The sequence below is a fragment of the Scomber scombrus genome, unplaced genomic scaffold (assembly GCF_963691925.1).
Source record: "Scomber scombrus unplaced genomic scaffold, fScoSco1.1 SCAFFOLD_204, whole genome shotgun sequence".
Lineage (NCBI taxonomy): Eukaryota > Metazoa > Chordata > Actinopteri > Scombriformes > Scombridae > Scomber > Scomber scombrus.
In genome coordinates this window covers 49222-69308 of record NW_026910713.1, presented here as the reverse complement: position 1 = coordinate 69308, position 20087 = coordinate 49222, and the positions used below count along the sequence as shown (strand labels likewise).

General features: G+C 39.5%; 1 protein-coding gene across 1 annotated transcript in view; it reads right to left on the bottom strand.

The window, feature by feature from the left end:
- Window positions 1–305: 305 nt before the first annotated feature.
- LOC133977253 (chromodomain-helicase-DNA-binding protein 6-like) overlaps window positions 306–20087 on the bottom strand; it is a gene marked incomplete in the record, with an annotated part of 43682 nt that continues 23900 nt past the window's right edge. The window contains 10 exon segments of the mRNA XM_062415352.1: window positions 306–433; window positions 526–690; window positions 2993–3188; window positions 4910–5120; window positions 7189–7345; window positions 8043–8141; window positions 8257–8400; window positions 10313–10489; window positions 15540–15783; window positions 17880–18001. Coding sequence (XP_062271336.1) covers window positions 371–433; window positions 526–690; window positions 2993–3188; window positions 4910–5120; window positions 7189–7345; window positions 8043–8141; window positions 8257–8400; window positions 10313–10489; window positions 15540–15783; window positions 17880–18001 — 1578 coding nt within the window.

The following is a 20087-nucleotide window of genomic DNA, read 5'->3' as shown; positions in this document are numbered from 1 at the left end:
GATGCTCAGGTCCTAAATACTTTTGCTATTAGTAACACATGTTGCATTAGTGTATTTCCTGTAGATGCTTTTCCCACCAGCATGTGAGATATAGTTGATTTTTTTCCAGAGCCAGGTGATTTATATTTCAGTTAAGCAAATCTGAGCCTCTTGAAAAGGATCGGGTGTTTTAGTTTAAAGAGTCAATACTTTAATTTGATGCTTAGATTCTAGCTATAAAGGCTTTTTTGTGAGTATATGTGTTGTTTCTCTACCTTAGCGAACGTGGATCCTTTCCCCTCAGTCTGGATGGTGATGGTCTGAGTCCGTCTCTGCAGGATCTGATCGATGTCTTCCTCACAGAACTTGGATCCTTCGTCTTCTTCGTCCATCAGCGCTCCGTACGCTCCTTTTTTAACAAATCTTCTACTTCGAGTTTTGAGAGCTGCTGCACCTGAACAAAAACAGTCACAGTTAACTATCTTGTAATGTCTAATACTAATAATAATACTAATAATATAAGAAGTATAAGAAGTGCTCCTTCACCCCGTTGAGGCTTCCTTTGCGGTTGATGTCTTGCAGCACGGCTTTGTCCAGTCCCAGCTTCAGACTGGCTTTATCAAACATTTCCCGCTCGTACGAGTTCCTGGTGATCAGCCGGTAGACTTTCACCGCTTTGCTCTGACCAATCCGGTGGCAGCGTGCCTGAGCCTGACATGGCGGGAAGGAAAGAGGAAGATGATATTAAATATATCAAAAGATCTTGAGAATGCAGTATAAAGCTGCATAGTGATAAGGAAACATTTCCATAGCAACCATGCTAAGGTTTAAAGGTGCAGCAGCATTTACAGTTAGCATACCACAGTGATAGAATAATAACTAGTAATAACTAATTGCTATTATATAAATATATACTATAGTTAAATTGAGACTCTAATCCTGCTACTGTGCTGTATACTGAGTGACATTTTGGTTTTTGTGTATATAACTTAAGTTGCATGCTCCAGTGCTAATATACAGTAATGTGATTAATGATCTTTTAGTCATTAGTGATTTTTTACTTTATTTTTTAACTTTAATACTTTATTTATTGTCATTACAGGGTTTTATGTATCTTGCACATGCAGTATAAGCTACATAGTGATGATTAGGTGAGTCAGACTAAGTGATACAATATCATTACAATTAATTAATGTAGCAATTATTAGAGTAAATTAATAACAACATTTAAAGTACTAATTTAAATTGTTGCAGTAAATTGTAGTTATCCTAAATTGATATTAAAAATACATGAATATCAAAAGTATAAGTTATAATTATTAAGGTAACAAGTGATCTGTGTTTTTATTTTAATTGTTCTGTTTATAAAATGTCAGAAAGGAAAGAAGAAAAAATATAAATATTAATAGCCCCTGCTGCTGTAGGTATAAATACATTCAGCGCACACTACTATTACTACAGTCTACAGTTAGCCAGTTAGCCACCGAGCTAGCCGCCGAGTTAGCCACCGAGCTAGCCGCCGAGCTAGCAGCTGAGTTAGCAGCAGAAAGCTCTCACGCCTAGCGTCCATTTTTCTGGTAGAGGTGGTGACTTTGATTGACAGGTGACACTTGGTAGGGGGCGGGGCTTCAGCGGACTCGGCGGGCACTCCCACAGCTTTTGGGATAAGAGAAATAGGCTGTCTTTTACACAACTTTGAAGCCTAATTTCATATATTTGGCGATTTTTTGAATCATTCAAATTTGGCAGGGTGGTTAACAACACACTTTTCTGTGGTATGTCAAACTCAGAACACATATTTATTTTTTACTTTACACAGACTTTAAACCACTCAGTTGTGAGAGTGTAGAAATATTCTGAGAGATTAAACAACAGTGAGGAAGATATGTGACATGCAGAGTCAGGTAACACTCTGCACTCGCTTCATTATTCAAGGCAGCGAGTTTCCTTTGAAGCAAAAAGCATCCTGTCAACTGCTGCAGTCCCAAAAGGCTTCAACCAACCGACGCCACTTCCTGTTATATAACAGGGATGATGATGATGATGATGATGAGCGGCACAGTGAAAGGAGAGCAGTGTGAGTGAGAGATAAAGATAGACAATAGAAGATAGAAGATAGAAGATAGAAGATAGAAGATAGAAGATAGAAGATGGATCTCTGTTCTGGCTTGTTTTGATAACACAGATTAAGCTTCGTGTCGTCCTCCCGGGTCAAATTGACCCCGTCTGTCCTTCTTTCCTCCCTTCCTTCCTTCCGTCTGTCCTTCCTCCCTCCCTCCTTCTCTCTTTCTTTCCTTCCTCTCTCTTTCCTTTCTTCCTTCCTTCTGTCCTTCCTCCATCCCTCCTTCTCTCTTTCTTTCCTCCCCATTACCTTCCTTCTTTCCTCTGTCGTTCTTTCCTTCCTTCCTGCCTTCCTCTTTTCCTTTCTCCCTCCCTCCCTCCTTCCTTCCCTCCTTCTTCCTCCCTTCCATCCTTCCTTCCTCCATCCCTCCTTCTCTCTTTCTTTCCTCCCCATTACCTTCCTTCTTTCCTCTGTCGTTCTTTCCTTCCTTCCTGCCTTCCTCTTTTCCTTTCTCCCTCCCTCCCTCCTTCCTTCCCTCCTTCTTCCTCCCTTCCATCCTTCCTTCCTCCCTCCCTCCTTCCTTCCTCCTCCCTCCCTTCCTTCCCTCTTTTCCTTCCTCTTTCTCCCTTCCCTCCTTTCCTTCCTTCTTCCTCCCTTCCATCCTTCCTTCCTCCTTCCCTTCCTTCTTCAAACCTTCCTTTCCTTCCTTCTTCCATCCTTCCTTCCTTCCTTCCTCCCTTTCCTCCTTCCTTCTTTCCTTCCTTCTTCCTCCCTTCTATCCTTCTTCCTCCCTTCTATCCTTCCTTCTTCCTCACTTCCATCCATCCTTCCTTCCTCCCTTCCATCCATCCTTCCTTCCTTCCTTGACTCGAGTCCAACAGGAGGGTTAAAGTGTTTTAACGCTTTGTATTCTGCTCTCTGAAAGCTTTAAATAAGGCTAAATCTTCCCACCTGCAGGTCGTTTTGTGGGTTCCAGTCCGAGTCGAAGATGATGCAGGTGTCGGCCGCCGTGAGGTTGATGCCCAGCCCTCCGGCTCTGGTGCACAGCAGGAAAACGAAGCGGTCCGAATCCGGTTTGCAGAACCTGTCGATGGCCGCCTGCCGCAGGTTCCCTCGCACGCGGCCGTCGATGCGTTCGTACGTATAGCTGAAGAAAAACCAGAGATGCATGTTAAAGGTAATAAATGCATCTTTTTCTCTACTTCCTACCAAATGCTTTTATATTATTATATGTTTTATTCATACATATATTACATTAACTCCACATGGGGAAGCATCCATCCCAATAAACTTGTTCCTATATTTCATCTGAGGAAACGAGCATTAAGAATCATCTACTGTCTACATTAAACTTATTCATCTCAACCTTTGTTTATAAAATCATCCTCACTGTGTTTTCCTACTGTCCCTAATTTTAGTATTTTCTACTATTTCTACCAGTAATAACTTTAAACTCAGGTCTCTTATCTGTCGAACATGTGGTTTAATCTACAGAGGTGCAGTGATATAATATTGATAATAATAATATTAATAATAATAAACTTTATTTATAGAGCACTTTTCATACAAAGCATGTAGCTCAAAGTGCTTAACAGAAAAGAATACAATAAAACAACAGCAAATAAACTACAATAAAAAAGAGAGATTTAATCAAATTAGACAATTAAACAAAAAAATAATAATAATGATAATAATAAAATATTCAGTAAAAATAAGTTTAAATGACACTAATTAAAAGCCAAATTAAATAAATGGGTCAATGACGTATAAGGATTTAGAACAACTCAATTGTAGAATAATAAAAAAAAAGCTTATCTAATGCAGTAGTTCAAACATTCAGAATGTTGTGTACCTGAAGCTCCATATTATAAATGTGAAATTAAGTGATTTTAGTGGGTTTATCAAGATGAATTGGCACTGGTGTAAAAAAGAGTCATGTGGTGCGACCATGATTCATCTTGAAATAAATTAATTTACTTAACATGCTTCACATCTTTTTTTACAAGTTTTCAGTAATATAAAGTGATTGGAAACAAAGTATTTGAATTTTTTTTTTAAATTTTTGTAAATGATGATCTTTTATTTATATAAGATATTTCAAGATGAATCATGGTCGCACCACATGACTCTTTTTAAGGCCAGTGCCAATTAATCTTGAAAAACCCACTAAAATCACTTTCAAATTTATAATATGGATCTTCAGGTACACAACATTCTGAATGTTTGAACTACTGCATTAGATATGCTTGTTTTTATTATTCTAAAATTGAGTTGTTGAAAATCCTTATACAACATTGACCCAAATATGTTTCCAGCTGTCGTTTAAAAGTGTTCACAGAGCTCAGATCTCTTACAGCTTTGGGCACATTATTCCATAATTTGAGAGCATAATTAAAGAAATCTGTGCTTCTTATTTTCTTACGGGCCTCTGTAATGTACGCTGGTCCCCAAAAAACATTCACAGCTTTAAAAAAAACAAGTAAAAGAAGCTTAAAATATATTATAAAAGACACTGGGAGTACAGATACAACTGGAGTATTATGCTCATTTCTCCTTGTTTTTGTTCAAATGTATGTGTAAATATAAATATATGTGTTTATATACATATATTTCACTTTAAATATGTGTAATAACAGCATCAACTCAGGTATATATTATCATTGACACCAATAATAGTGCTTGTGTACTTACTTATCATTCATTCTTTCTATTGATGCTCTATGTATATTTCCCCCCTCTAGGACTAATAAAGGAATATCTTATCTTTATCTCTGTTCCCTTTATTTTAATCTGGTTATTCAGTTTCTCCTCCTCCTCCTCCTCCTCCTCCTCCTCCTCCTCCTCCTCTCCTCCTCCTCCTCCTCTCACCGTCTCTGGATGAGGTAGTCCTCCAGGATGTCCAGACATCGGACCATCTGGGAGAAGACCAGGACTTTGTGTCCTCCGGCCAGCAGTTTGGGGAGCAGCTTGTCGATCAGCACCAGTTTACCGGCCGCCTGGATCATCGCCTGCAGCTGGAAGTCTGGAGCATCCGGACTGTGACACTTCCTGAAGCTTTCCAGAATCTTTTCCTCCGCTCCTGCAGGACGAGAAAAGGCACGTTTATGCACACAGCTCATTTCAGCAACTAAAAAACACCCCAAAAAACAAGCTGAAATAGAATTTAGTCATAAACTATAAGAATACAAGTTACAGTGCAGAGTAAGAATGTGATTTAACCCTCCTGTTGTCCTTGAGTCGAGGAAGGAAGGGAGGAAGAAGGAAGGAAAGGAGGGAGGAAGGAAGGAAGGAAGGAAGGGAGGAAGAAGGAAGGAAAGTAGGGAGGGAGGAAGGAGGGAAGGAAGGAAGAAGGGAGGAAAGTAGGGAGGAAGGAAGGAAGGGAGGACGAAGGAAGGAAAGTAGGGAGGGAGGAAGGGAGGAAGAAGGAAGGAAAGGAGGAAGGAAGGGAGGAAGAAGGAAGGAAAGGAGGGAGGAAGGAAGGGAGGAAGAAGGAAGGAAAGTAGGGAGGGAGGAAGGGAGGAAGAAGGAAGGAAAGGAGGAAGGAAGGGAGGAAGAAGGAAGGAAAGGAGGGAGGAAGGAAGGGAGGAAGAAGGAAGGAAAGGAGGGAGGGAGGAAGGAAAAAGGAAGGAGGGAAGGAGGGAGAAAGGAAAAGAGGAAGGGAAGAAGGAAGGAAAGAAGGACAGAGGAAAGAAGGAAGGGATGAAGGTAGGGGGAGGAAAGAAAGAGAGAAGGAGGGAGGGAGGGAGGGAGGGAGGGAGGTAGGAAGGAAGGAAGGAAGGGAGGGAGGAAAGAAGGACAGAAGGAAGGAAGAAGGGGGATGGAGGAAGGAAGGAAAGAAGGAAGGGAAGAAAAAGAGAGGAAGGAAAGAAAGAGAGAAGGAAGGAGGGAGGAAGGACAGACGGAAGGAAGAAAGGAAGGAAAGAAGGAACAGTCAAAACAGACGGGGTCAATTTGACCTGGGAGGACGACAGGAAGGTTAATAAAAGGCAGAAACTGAAACGTCTTCAGCTTTGATTTAAAAGAAGTGAGAGTTGCATCAGACCTGCAGGTTTCTGGGAGTTAGTTCAGATACATGAAGCATAAAAAACTGAACGCTGCTTCTAAAGGTTTTAGTTTTAATTTAGACAGAAAGCAGACTCGTCCCAGAACAGCTGATTATAATTGACGCATCATTAACGAGCTGCCTTAACAACTGGGGAGCAAAAAAGGTCAGTGTGTGTGTGTGTTTGTGTGTGTGTGTGTGTGTGTGTGTGTGTGTGTGTGTGTGTGTGTGTGTGTGTGTGTGTGTGTGTGTGTGTGTGTGTGTGTATGTGTGATGTCTGTCCTAGGCTACTTTTAACCTTTGTGTCGTCCTCCCGGGTCAAATTGACCCCGTCTGTTTTGACTGTTCCTTCTTTCCTCCCTCCATCCCCCTTTCTTCCTTCCTTCTATCCTTCCTTCCTCCTTTCTTCCTCCCTCCTTCTCTCTTTCTTTCCTCCCCCTACATTCCTCCCTCCTACCTTCCTTCCTTCTTTCTTTCCTTCCTTTCTCCCTCCTTTCCTTCCTCCTTACCTTCCTTCCTTCTTTCTTCCCTTCCTTCCTTCCTTCCTCCCTCCTTTCCTTCCTTCTTCCTTCCTCCTTTCCTTCCTTCCTCCCTCCATTCCTTCCTTCTTCCTCCCTTCCTTCCTTATTCCTCCCTTCCTTCTTCCTTCCTCCCTTCCTTCCTTCTTCCTCCCTTCCTTCCATCCTTCCTCCCTCCCTCCTAGTGTGTGAGGTCTATCATAGGCTACTTTTGAGGATGCATCTCAGACTTATGACAGGTTAACCCTTTACATACTGTTCATATTCTGACTCATAATTACTCTCTACATCAATTCACATTCATAAATTCCCCTATTAGTCATTAATAAATGTTTAATTAATCCTATTTAATTGATTTAATGGGGAAAAAAAGACTTCCACAATCACTATTTTATGGTCAAGAAGAACATTTTATGGAATACTATAAATAAAACAACATGTTTGAATGCTGATTTTTGAGTTTTTTTAATTAAAAAAGGTCAAATTTTGTACATTTGCATATATAAAAATGTGTATTAGCTGCTAAAAATGATAATATTCCTATTTTTGTTTTCTGTGTGTGTGTGTGTGTGTGTGTATTCTCTCACCTGTGATCAGGTAAGGGTGGTTGCAGCACTTGCGGAGCTCCATCATGGTGTTAATGAGGTTGGGCATGTTGTGCTGGTTTGCTCCTTTAGATAAGAAGGAGAAGTTCTTCTCTAGGATGGCTCGGTAGTATTTTTTCTGGATGTTGGTCAGCTCCACCTGGAGGAGGTTAAAGTATATATATATATATAATACTGACTGCATGTTTTCTATCACTGGTACCTGATATATAAACAGCCTGCATGTTGTTGGACTATGGGAGGAAACTGGAGCAAACTCCATTGAAAAGAAATGTGTCAAAGCTTGAAGAAACCTGCGTTTTTTTAGAGTGAGTTAAAACCATTGCAGCCTTAAACAGGATCTCCTTACTCTGATGCAACGATAGCAACAGCTGAGCTCATGCACTGAAACCTTTATTTCCATTTTATTTACTTTATAAAGGTAAAACGTCACTATAAATCTTCCTATTTAACATTTTAAACAGTTTATAAGCATTTAATAAAGGGTTAATATCAGCCTTTGATGTCATATGTGCAGATTTTAAGTGTTAAAAATGATAACTTGTCCTATAAAGACAGATTTTGCATTATTATAACTGTGTAAAAATGCATCACCCGGCTACTGGATGCAAATAAAAGATGTTTAAGTGTCAAAAACTAATCATAAAAAAACAAAAACATGTCACATCCAGAACATTATGAAGCTTTTTATTCAGTCTAAGCCGAAGGAAGTGGGATAAAAGTTGTTTCCGGCTCTAAAAAGATCACAAATATTTATAGTATTGTAGGTTTATATTAAATACACACATACACACATACACACACACACACACACACACACACACACACACACTTACCTCTATGATGGTTTCTTCTTTCGGGGCGAGATTTTTCTCCACATCATCTTTCAACCTTCTCAACATCATCGGCTTCAAAATGGCCTGAAGCTTTTTCACCTGGTGGAGAAAAAAGAAAAAGACGTGTTAATGTGACATGAATGTAAATGTGAAGTAAAGCATCTTCATCTTCATCTTCATCTTCATACCGACTATAGAGCACATTTAAATCTACCTGCTCGTCTGTTTTGAGGTCTCCGAACTCTTCCAGGAAGCTGCTCTCGGAGGGAAACTGCAGCGGCTCCAGGAAGTTCAACAGACTGAACAACTCCTCCACCGAGTTCTGCAGAGGAGTTCCTGTCAGGAGAACCTTGTGTTCCTGTTAGAGACCATGCAGAGAGGGAGAGAACATTAGGAGAACATTAGGAGAACTTTAGGAGAACATTAGGAGAACTTTAGGAGAACATTAGGAGAACTTTAGGAGGACATTAGGAGAACTTTAGGAGAATATTAGGAGAACTTTAGGAGAACATTAGGAGAACGTTAGGAGAACTTTAGGAGAACATTAGGAGAACATTAGGAGAACTTTAGGAGAACTTTAGGAGAACATTAGGAGAACATTAGGAGAACGTTAAGAGAACTTTAGGAGAACATTAGGAGAACTTTAGGAGAACATTAGGAGAACGTTAGGAGAACTTTAGGATAACATTAGGAGAACGTTAAGAGAACTTTAGGAGAACATTAGGAGAACATTAGGAGAACTTTAGGAGAACATTAGGAGAACATTATGAGAACATTAGGAGAACTTTAGGAGAACATTAGGAGAACGTTATGAGAACATTAGGAGAACTTTAGGAGAACATTAGGAGAACGTTAGGAGAACTTTAGGATAACATTAGGAGAACGTTAAGAGAACTTTAGGAGAACATTAGGAGAACATTAGGAGAACTTTAGGAGAACATTAGGAGAACATTATGAGAACATTAGGAGAACTTTAGGAGAACATTAGGAGAACATTATGAGAACATTAGGAGAACTTTAGGAGAACATTAGGAGAACGTTAGGAGAACTTTAGGATAACATTAGGAGAACGTTAAGAGAACTTTAGGAGAACATTAGGAGAACATTAGGAGAACTTTAGGAGAACATTAGGAGAACATTAGGAGAACATTAGGAGAACTTTAGGAGAACATTAGGAGAACATTAGGAGAACATTAGGAGAACTTTAGGAGAACATTAGGAGAACGTTAGGAGAACTTTAGGATAACATTAGGAGAACTTTAGGAGAACATTAGGAGAACGTTAGGAGAACAATAGGAGAACATTAGGAGAACATTAGGAGAACGTTAGGAGAACTTTAGGAGAACATTAGGAGAACTTTAGGAAAACGTTAGGAGAATATTAGGGGAACATTAGGGGAACATTAGGAGAACATTAGTAGAACTTTAGGAGAACTTTAGGAGAACATTAGGAGAACATTAGGAGAACATTAGGGGAGAACTTTAGGAGAACATTAGGAGGACATTAGGAGAACATTAGGAGAACATTAGTAGAACTTTAGGAGAACTTTAGGAGAACATTAGGAGAACTTTAGGAGAACGTTAGGAGAACATTAGTAGAACATTAGGAGAACATTAGTAGAACATTAGGAGAACTTTAGGAGAACATTAGGAGAACTTTAGGAGAACGTTAGGAGAACATTAGTAGAACTTTAGGAGAACATTAGGAGAACATTAGGAGAGCATTACGAGAACATTAGGGGAGAACTTTAGGAGAACATTAGGAGGACATTAGGAGAACATTAGGAGAACTTTAGGAGAACTTTAGGAGAACTTTAGGAGAACATTAGGAGAACTTTAGGAGAACTTTAGGAGAACATTAGGAGAACATTAGGAGAAATTTAGGAGAACTTTAGGAGAACATTAGGAGAACTTTAGGAGAACATTAGGAGAACTTTAGGAGAACATTAGGAGAACTTTAGGAGAACATCAGGAGAACTTTAGGAGAACATTAGGAGAACTTTAGGAGAACATTAGGAGAACTTTAGGAGAACATTAGGAGAACTTTAGGAGAACATTAGGAGAACATTAGGAGAACTTTAGGAGAACATTAGGAGAACATTAGGAGAACTTTAGGAGAACATTAGGAGAACATTAGGAGAACTTTAGGAGAACATTAGGAGAATGTTAGGAGAACATTAGGAGAACACACACACACACACACACACACACACACACACACACACACACACACACACACACACACACACACACACACACACACACACTGACCAGGTTCATGAGTTTCAGTCCCTCCAGCAGTTTGCAGTTCCTGTTCTTCAGTCGGTGAGCCTCGTCGATCACAACGCAGCGCCAGTGCAGCTTCTTGAGCTCGGGACAGTCGGCCATGATCATCTCGAAGGTGGTGATCAACCCGTGAAACTTCAGCACGCCTGGAATAGTGTTACCCTGAGGAGAGAGAGAGGAGGAGGAGGAGGAAGAGGAGGAGGAGGAGGAAGAGGAGAGAGAGGAGCATTTAATGGCAGCTGTGTTTCAATCAAGCAGCTTTATTATATTTCCTCCCTTCTCTTCTAACCTTCCTCTTAATGCACCAAACGTCCCCTAAAAGTCATTAAACTGCCAAAAAGCTGAATTTATCAGGTGTGACCAAAATGAATATCCACTCCCCTTAGATGTGTGTATGTGTGTGTGTGTGAAGCCCAAATTTAAAAATATGAAGTTATAATATTTTAACCCTCGTGTCGTCCTCCCGGGTCAAATTGACCCCGTCTGTTTTGACTGTTCCTTCTTTCCTCCCGTCCTTCCTCCCTTCCTTCTGTCTATCCTTCTTCCCTCCTTCTCTCTTTCTTTCCTTCCTCTCTCTTTCCTCCCTTCCTTCTTTCCTTCCTCCATCCCCCTTTCTTCCGTCCTTCCTTCCTTCCTTTCCTTCCTCCCTTCCTTCTTTCCTTCCTTCCTTCCTCCCTCCCTCCCTCCCTCCTTCCTTCCTTCCTTTCTTCTGTCTGTGCTTCCTCCCTCCCTCCTTCTCCTCCCTTCCTTCTTTCCTTCCTCCATCCCTCCCTCCTTCTTTCCCTCTTTCATCCATCCTTCCTTCCTTCCTTCCTTCCTCCCTTCTTTCCTTTCCTCCCTTCCTTCCTCCCTCCCTCCTTTCCTTCCTTCTTCCTTCCTGCCTTCCTCTCTCCTTCCTTCCTCCCACCCTCCTTTCCTTCCTTCTTCCTTCCTTCCTCCCTCCCTTTCTTTCCTTGACTCGAGGACAACAGGAGGGTTAAAGCAGGTAAAATGTCAGAGATGGAAGAGAAGAGGTTAAGAGAGAAAGAGAGAAAGAGAGAAATGTGTTGTAGATGTCTCCTTTATCTGTAAAGCTCTTTAAAAACAACCACAGTGGATCAAAGTGCTGCACAGAAGAATAAATAAAAGACACAACAGCTACCATGAGGCATAAAATACATTACCTTCCTTCCTTTCCTTCCTCCCTTCCTCTTTCTCTCTATCTTTCCTCCCCCCTACCTTCCTCCCTACCTCCTTTCATTCCTTCTTCCTCCCTTCCTTCCTTTCTCCCTCCGTTCCTTCCCTCCTTCCTTCCTTCCTTCCTTCCTTTCCTTCCTCCCTTCTTCCTTCTCTCTATCTTTCATCCATTTCTTCCTTCCTTCCTTCCTTCCTTTCCTTCCTCCCTTCTTTCCTCCCTTCCTTCCTCCCTCCTTCCTTCTTCCTCCCTTCCTTCCTCCTTTCCTTCCAGGAGGGTTAAATCAAATTCAAAGCCTTAACTCCTACTAATCAAGACATTTTAAGACATTTTTTAGACCTTAAATATAAAAAAACTAAATATTATAAGACTTTTGTTAAAGTCAACATGCTAACAGTAACAATAACAGTGACAGTAACAGTTTGTGTGTGTATCAGGTATTAAACTACATCCACGCTGCTGTATTTAACCCTTTTACTCTCATCTCTGTATGTTGTTCAACAGTCTGTAAACATCCCAAAGACTTCACAATAAAGTCACTGTGTAGCTGTGTGTGTGTGTGTGTGTGTGTGTGTGTGTGTGTGTGTGTGTGTGTGTGTGTGTGTGTGTGTGTGTGTGTGTGTGTGTATGTGTGTGTGTGTGTGTGTGTGAAGGACGGAGAAGAGGAATCTACTGTGAGAGAGAGATAATTATTATTTCTGTCTTTGCTGTTTTTGTTGTGTGTGACCTCGTTGTTATCTTTTAAACTTCCTCCCTGAACTGAGCAGAGACACACACGCTGACCTCACTGATACATGAACAGAGCAGCTTTTATTCACACAGGTTTAATATCACACACACAGTTGTATCATGTTGTGATACGGAAGATAAATTGGATGTTTGACACACTGCAGATACAAAATGTTTAAACTCCTTTCTGCACAAACAACTCAACACTGACTGCAGACAGTTTGAGCTTTTATAACTCTTCATTTATTTATAATTAAGGCTACAACTAACAATTATCTTCCTTAAAAACCTACTTTATTAGTCGAGGGTGTTTGTACTTTAACACTTATATTACTCTCTTTAATACCTGTGAAGTGCTATATAAATAAATATTATTATTATTATTATTATTTGCATATTTGCACTCTCATATTTTATGCTCTATTATAGTCTAGCTTTTTATTTACTATCTCTCTTTCAATTGTTTTCTGTACTTTGCTTTATTTTTTGTTATAATAGGGTTCTTTTTTTAAATTATATGTTTTAATGTTCCCAATTTTGTTACTATAATTAGTTTTATCTTTTTAATTGTATGTTTTTATGCCTCTAATTCTTACTGTTAAATGTTGTTTTTATGTAAAGCACACTGAGATGTCCCTGAGTATGAAATGCACTATATATATATATATATATATATATATATATATATATATATATATATATATATATATATATATATATATATATATATAAATAAAACTGCCTTGCCATTTGATTAATCTGCTTTTCTCTATTAATCAATCTATAAAATGCCAGAAAAATGTTGAAAAACATCAATCACTGTTTGATAAAATACGAGACGTTGCCTAAAACATCTCACTCAACAATCCACAACACAAAGATATTTAGTTGGGTTTTTTATTATTTTACCAGTATTTTAAAGGATGTTACCATATTGATGTTATTTTACTTATTTGATCTCTGTAATACTCTCTTCACTCTTTTAACCCTCCTGTTGTCCTCGAGTCATGGAAGGAAGGGAAGAAGAAGGAAGGAAAGGAGGAAGGAAGGCAGGAAGAAGGAAGGAAGGGTCGAAGGAAGGAAGGAAGGAAAGGAGGAAAGGAAAGAAGGAAGGAAGGACGAAAGAAGGAAGAAAGGAAGGTAGGATGGAGGGAGAAAAGAAGGAAGGAGGGAGGGAGGGAGAAAGGAAAAGAGGAAGGGAGGAAGGAAAGAAAGAAGGACAGGGGAAAGAAGGAAGGTAGGGGGAGGAAAGAAAGAGAGAAGGAAGGAGGGAGGGAGGAAATAAATAAGGAAGAAAGGAAGGAAGGAAGGAAGGAAGGAAAGAAGAAAGGAGGAAGGGAGGAAAGAAAGAGAAGGAGGGAGGGAGGAAGGACAGACGGAAGGAAGGGAGGAAAGAAGGAAGAAAGGAAAGTAGGATGGAGGGAGAAAAGAAGGAAGGAGGGAGGGAGGGAGGGAGAAAGGAAAAGAGGAAGGGAGGAAGGAAAGAAAGAAGGACAGGGGAAAGAAGGAAGGTAGGGGGAGGAAAGAAAGAGAGAAGGAAGGAGGGAGGGAGGAAATAAATAAGGAAGAAAGGAAGGAAGGAAGGAAGGAAGAAAGGAGGAAGGGAGGAAGGGAGGAAGGAAGGACAGAACGAAGGAAGATGGGGGGATGGAGGAAGGAAAGAAGGAAGGGAGGAAAGAAAGAGAAGGAGGGAGGGAGGAGGAACAGTCAAAACAGACGTGGTCAATTTGACCTGGGAGGACGACACAAAGGTTAATACCTCAGCACTATTCTGTCTCTATTTATATTTAATCTGTTCTGTTTGATTTGCTCTGTGAAGCAGTTTGTATCATTTATTTTGCTATAAGTGCTATAAAAAAAAAAAAACATTAATTGCTGTTTGACAAAATCCAAGATATAACATAAAATGTCTCCACAGCCCCAAAACCTTCAGTTTACTGTCATAGAAGAAAAAAAGAAAACAGGAAATATTCACTTTTGAGATGAAAGTTAAAGTGTGAAAATAGCTGCCAATTACTTTTCTTTTGATTGATTAATTGAATAATTACTATTTGATTGATCTGCTGATTATTTTCTCAATTAATCGCTGAGTCGTCTGGTTTATAAAATGTCAGAAAATGTGGAAAAAACACTGTTAACTGTCCAAGATGTAACCTTAAATGTCTCAACAGCCCATAGATAATTCAAGTCAGTGTCACAGTAGAAAGAAACCAGCAAATATTCACTTTTAAGAAGCTGGAGCCAGATAATTATGACTATTTTCATCAAAAAAATGACTCAAAAATGATGAATGCATTATGAAAATAGCCTCCGAGTACTTTCCTGTTGATTGATTAATTGAATAATCGTTGCACCTCTATCAGTAATTACAGTAAAAACAGACTTTAAAGCAGGTTTGAATGTCTGCAGCGATTCAAACAGGTTGATTCTTCTTTAAATTAGACTTTAAATATCATGAATGTTCAGATATTTATGTTTATGGTCAAATAGAAGCAGGAAACTAATTAAAACAGGATATTATGGGGAGAGGTTGACCCCGTCTGTTTTGACTGTTCCTTCTTTCCTCCCTTCCTTCCTTCCGTCTGTCCTTCCTCCCTCCCTCCTTCTCTCTTTCTTTATTTCCTCTCTCTTTCCTCCCTTGCTTCTGTCCTTCCTTCCTCTGTCCTTCTTTCCTTCCTTCCTCCCTTCCTCTTTTCCTACCTTCCTCCCTCCCTCCTTCCTTCTTTCCTCCCTTCCTCCTACCTTCCTTCCTTCTTTCATCCATTCTTCCTTCTTTCATCCCTTCCTCCTACCTTCCTCCCTTATTTCTTTCCTTTCCTCCCTTCCTTCCTCCTTCTTCCTCCATCCTTTCCTTCCTTCTTCCTTCCTTCCTCCCTCCTTTCCTTCCTTCTTCCTTCCTTCCTTCCTCCTTTCCTTCCTTCTCCCTCCCTTCGTCCCTCCTTTCCCTCCTTCTTCCCCCCTTCCTTCCTCCCTGCTTTCTTTCCTTCTTCCTCCCTCCCTTCCTTCCTCCTTCTTCCTCCCTCCTTACTTTCCTTCATCCTCCCTTCCTTCCTTCCTCCCTCTTTTCCTTCCTTCCTCCCTTCTCCCTTCCTTCCTTGACTCGAGAACATCAGGAGGGTTAAAAGAACTCAGCTTCATGTTTTGGAGGAGATTCGTGTTGCAGAAGTCGCCCACTCACTTCCTCTACCTGTTGGATCTATTTATAATTTAAAAATAAACGTCACACAACTGACTCATCCAGCTGCTGATGGACTGACACACACACACACACACACACACACACACACACACACACACACACACCAGTACCTGTGCGTCTCTATGAAACATCTCGTACTGCAGGATCATCTGCCGGCTGATCTGCGAGCCGTGATACACGATGACGTTCATGTGCGTCCACGTCCTAAACTCTCTCTCCCAGTTGGTGATGGTGGACAGCGGGGCGATGATGAGGAAGGGTCCGCGGATCCCCATGCTGAAGATCTCGTACAGGAAGGTGATGGACTGGATGGTCTTTCCCAAACCCATCTCATCTGCTAGGATGCAGTTTTTCCTGAGAGAAGGAGCAGAGAGAGAGAAATGTCTAAAAACGGTCTCATGCTCCACTATAATCCTATTTATGCTAATTAGGTGCAATAATTAGGCTAATTAATGCGTTACCATTTGTGTAAACAGATTTGTCTTCACATGACACTCTCATAATATTTATAAGAATTCAGCACTCCTAAAAATATATAAATGAGTTGTAGGAGAAAAACAGACGTCAGTTACTAAAATGTTAATTTATGGTTAAATATAGTCAGAAAATCTGTAATAAATAAGAAAGTGAAGATGTTTTATGCTGCAACCTTATATTTAATGCTCTATTTTAATTTTCTCTCTATTTCAACAGAAACTTTATTGCTTTTATTGTTTTTAGTTTTTATTATTAGTGGGGGGAGAGTTGTTTTTAATTGTATGTTTTAATGTTTCCATGTTTTTACTATTATTGGGTTTTATTTTTATTTTTCAAATTGCATGTTTTTTATGTTTTTTGTTTCCAATTCTTACTGTTAAATGTTTGTTTTTATGTATGGGTATAAAAAATGCATTATATAAATAAAGTTGCCTTGCCTTAAAAAAATAAATGGTGCTGTTTAATTTTAAAAACTGTTTTTATTTAAGTGACAAAATTGTTTCAGGTTTTAGTCTGGGTTTGCTGGGAGAATATTTATATATAATATTTTAATATATAATCTGTATACAGTATAGAGTTATAGGGACAGTGCACGTTAATAAACATTAATGTAAATATGCCAGTTTACCAATCTTGGCATATTTGGCTAATTAACTACAAAACACATAAAATATATAAAAATGGGAACAGCAGTACTAAACGTAGCCGAGCAGACTTCATTAAAGCACATAAAAAAGTTAAACATTTAAATGGCCTGATATCAATAACATGTTTTTTTTTTTAAAGGAATAGCTGGAATATGAAATGATAACAACTTTTCATTACGAAGATATTGCAAGAAATGTTGACTAACTTATGCATCTATGGGTTAGAACAAGGGAAATACAGAAACATGAAACATAAAAACAAAGCATTGGTTATTTAAATAGGTTTCTAGAGTATGATCACACACTTGATTTGTCTTTTAACAATGAATGAAATGACTGAGCCTCTAATCAGTGAGAAGTTAGAGTGTCTATCATCAGTTTTCTACTTTATAAAAAGCACTAACGGGTGAAGGAGCCAAGCCATGTACGATCTTATAAACATAACAGGCATCTGTGTAATTGATTAAATTGTCCTCGAGTCAAGGAAGGAAGCAAGGGAGGAAGGAAGAAGGAAGAAGGAAGGAAAGGAGGAAAGAAGGAAGGAAGGAAGGAAGGAAGGAAAGGAGGGAAGAAGGAAGGAAGGGAGGAAAGGAAAGGAAAGAAGGAAGGAAGGAAGGAAGGAAGGAAGGAAGGAAGGAAGGAAGGAAGGAAGGAAGGAAGGAAGGAAAGAAGGAAGGAAGGAAGGAAGGAAGGAAGGAAGGAAGGAAGGTAGGAGGGAGGGAGGTAGGGGGAGGAAAGAAAAAGAGCATCCATAGAACAACCTGTATCTATAGCAACCATAGAACAACCTGTATCCATAGCAAACATAGAACAACCTGTATCCATAGCAACCATAGAACAACCTGTATCTATAAATTGTATCATGTCAGTAAAACACAGTAAACTTGACTTTACGGAGTTCAGAGCTGCTGCAAGCTTGTTATGAGTTTGATGTCATTCTCAATTCTTACAATAAGCCGAGTGCTGAGTGAGTCATGTGTGTTTGTTCATCTTCAGCCTCACATGAACTCATGAAGACGTCACTCTAACTTAGTCACACTGTGTCACTGTATCAGGGTTATTGTGTTTATTAGTAATAAGACTCTTTATGTTCATGTCATGTTTGTTATTCTCAAGTTTTAAGGTTTTATTTAAACCCAGTTTCAGTTCAGCATAATAACTTATGACTGTGAATATTTAAAGATGTTTTTATATATTTGTAAACAGTTTAAACCACAGATTACACTGTTTAGACTGGTTTCAGCGTGTGTGTGTGTGTGTGTGTGTGTGTGTGTGTGTGTGTGTGTGTGTGTGTGTGTGTGTGTGTGTGTGTGTGTGTGTATTCACCTGTTGTACCAGTTGAACAGTAACCAGTTCATTCCCTCTAACTGGTATTCTCTGAGCTGGTTTCCGTTCCTGTAATCTCTGGAAAGCTCCAACTTCTGCCATTTCTCTGGAGGAGGACGCTCCTGGGAACGCACACACACACACACACACACACACACACACACACACACACACACACACACATACACACACACACACACACACACACACACACACACACACACACACACACACACACACACACACACACAGAGAGAGAGAGAGAGAGTTATATCTCTTATTCTGTTAGTGTCATATTATTAATAAGAGGTTTTATGACTTCCTGTTTTAATCTCTTATAATTACCAAACAAACTATAAATGAACATCTGTCAGATCAAAGTTGGATTATACAAAAACTGATTACAAGCAACTCCTTATTAGATGATGTCAAAAGGGTTTTTTTTTTTTTTTATCTCTAGGCTACAAAGACTTTATCCACAACAAAAAAAAACAAGAACAAGATATTAACCCTCCTGTTGTCCTCGAGTCAAGGAAGGAAGCAAGGGAGGAAGGAAGAAGGAAGAAGGAAGGAAAGGAGGGAAGAAGGAAGGAAGGGAGGAAAGGAAAGGATAGAAGGAAGGAAGGAAGGAAGGTAGGAGGGAGGGAGGGAGGGAGGGGGAGGAAAGAAAAAGAACAACCATAGAACAACCTGTATCTATAGCAACCATAGAACAACCTGTATCTATACCAACCATAGAACAACCTGTATCTATAGCAACCATAGAACAACCTGTATCTATACCAACCATAGAACAACCTGTATCTATAGCAACCATAGAACAACCTGTATCTATAGCAACCATAGAACAACCTTTATCTATAGCAACCATAGAACAACCTGTATCTATAGCAACCATAGAACAACCTTTATCTATAGCAACCATAGAACAACCTGTATCTATAGCAACCATAGAACAACCTTTATCTATAGCAACCATAGAACAATCTGATGGTCTGTCTGTGCATCACATACCTCATACAAGTTGTAAAGATTGCCAAAAAATAGTTCAATGGGTTAAATGAACTTAAATCGTCCTCGTCTATACATCTTAAGGAGGAGGAGAGGATTGTGTGTCACAGAAAAATGTTTTACATGAATTTGATTGCAAGGTTTTGGTTGTTTAGTTTTTTTAAAGCTCAATGTCACCTCTTAAAAACAAACACTAACTCTGCAGCTTGAGAAGAAAAAAAAGAAAGAAAAACTTCACAGTCGCTGATTTATGTTTGCGCTCATTAACACCGCAAAAGAAAAAAGGAGATTGAGACGGTGAATGTGAAGGAGAGGAGAGATGTGGGCAAGTGTTTGTTAAGCAGGGAGAGTTTTAGTTATGAAATATAAAACCTCAGTGTTGTTCTGCAGTTTCTCCTTCGTCTGCCTCATCAATCTAAACTCTAAATGTAAATGTTTTCACTCAGTATTTATCCAGACCTCTGAATCACTGCACACACTTCTCCAACCAAGTCTTTGTCAGCATTTAGCATGAATTCAGGGTTCCCACTCTTTTCTTTAAAATCATTTTCCAGGACTTTTTCAGCTGCTACAGTACGACGGAAAAGATATCACGCTTTGGAGATGTGTCATTTCCTACACTCTATGTTTATTCCTCTCCTGTCCCCCAGAAGTCTTATTTAAAAGATGAAGATCATAGAACTTTATCCATGAAATAATCTCTTAAATGCTTAGAAATGATGACAAATGTATCCTAAAATAACTGCATTGACGGCAGCGTGAGATCAGACTATATAAGGACAACTCAAGCTTTTCCAGGACTTTTTCTCTCATTTTCCAGGTTTTCCGTGTGTTTTCCAGGACGCGTTGGGAACCCTGTGAATCTGGATTCATTGATTCATTGACGGCAGCTAGAAAAAACAACCTGGGCCTGTCACAGTTTTGTAGCTGAAGGTAAATAATCATGACTTTCAGATATTTCAGAGATAATCTACGTGCTAAATATGAGCTAAGCTGCTCCGAGCAAGAGTTACTGCAACTTCTGTGTTAACTATGTGACTGGTTGGGACTAAACAGGATTCAGCTAACATGAACAAAACACCTGGACTGAATAACAATGTGAAACTAATATCAGGTTATATATAAGTGAGGCTGAGTGCAACATTAAATTACATTGCTTTACTACATGTCTTAACCTTCACATACTGTTAATATTTG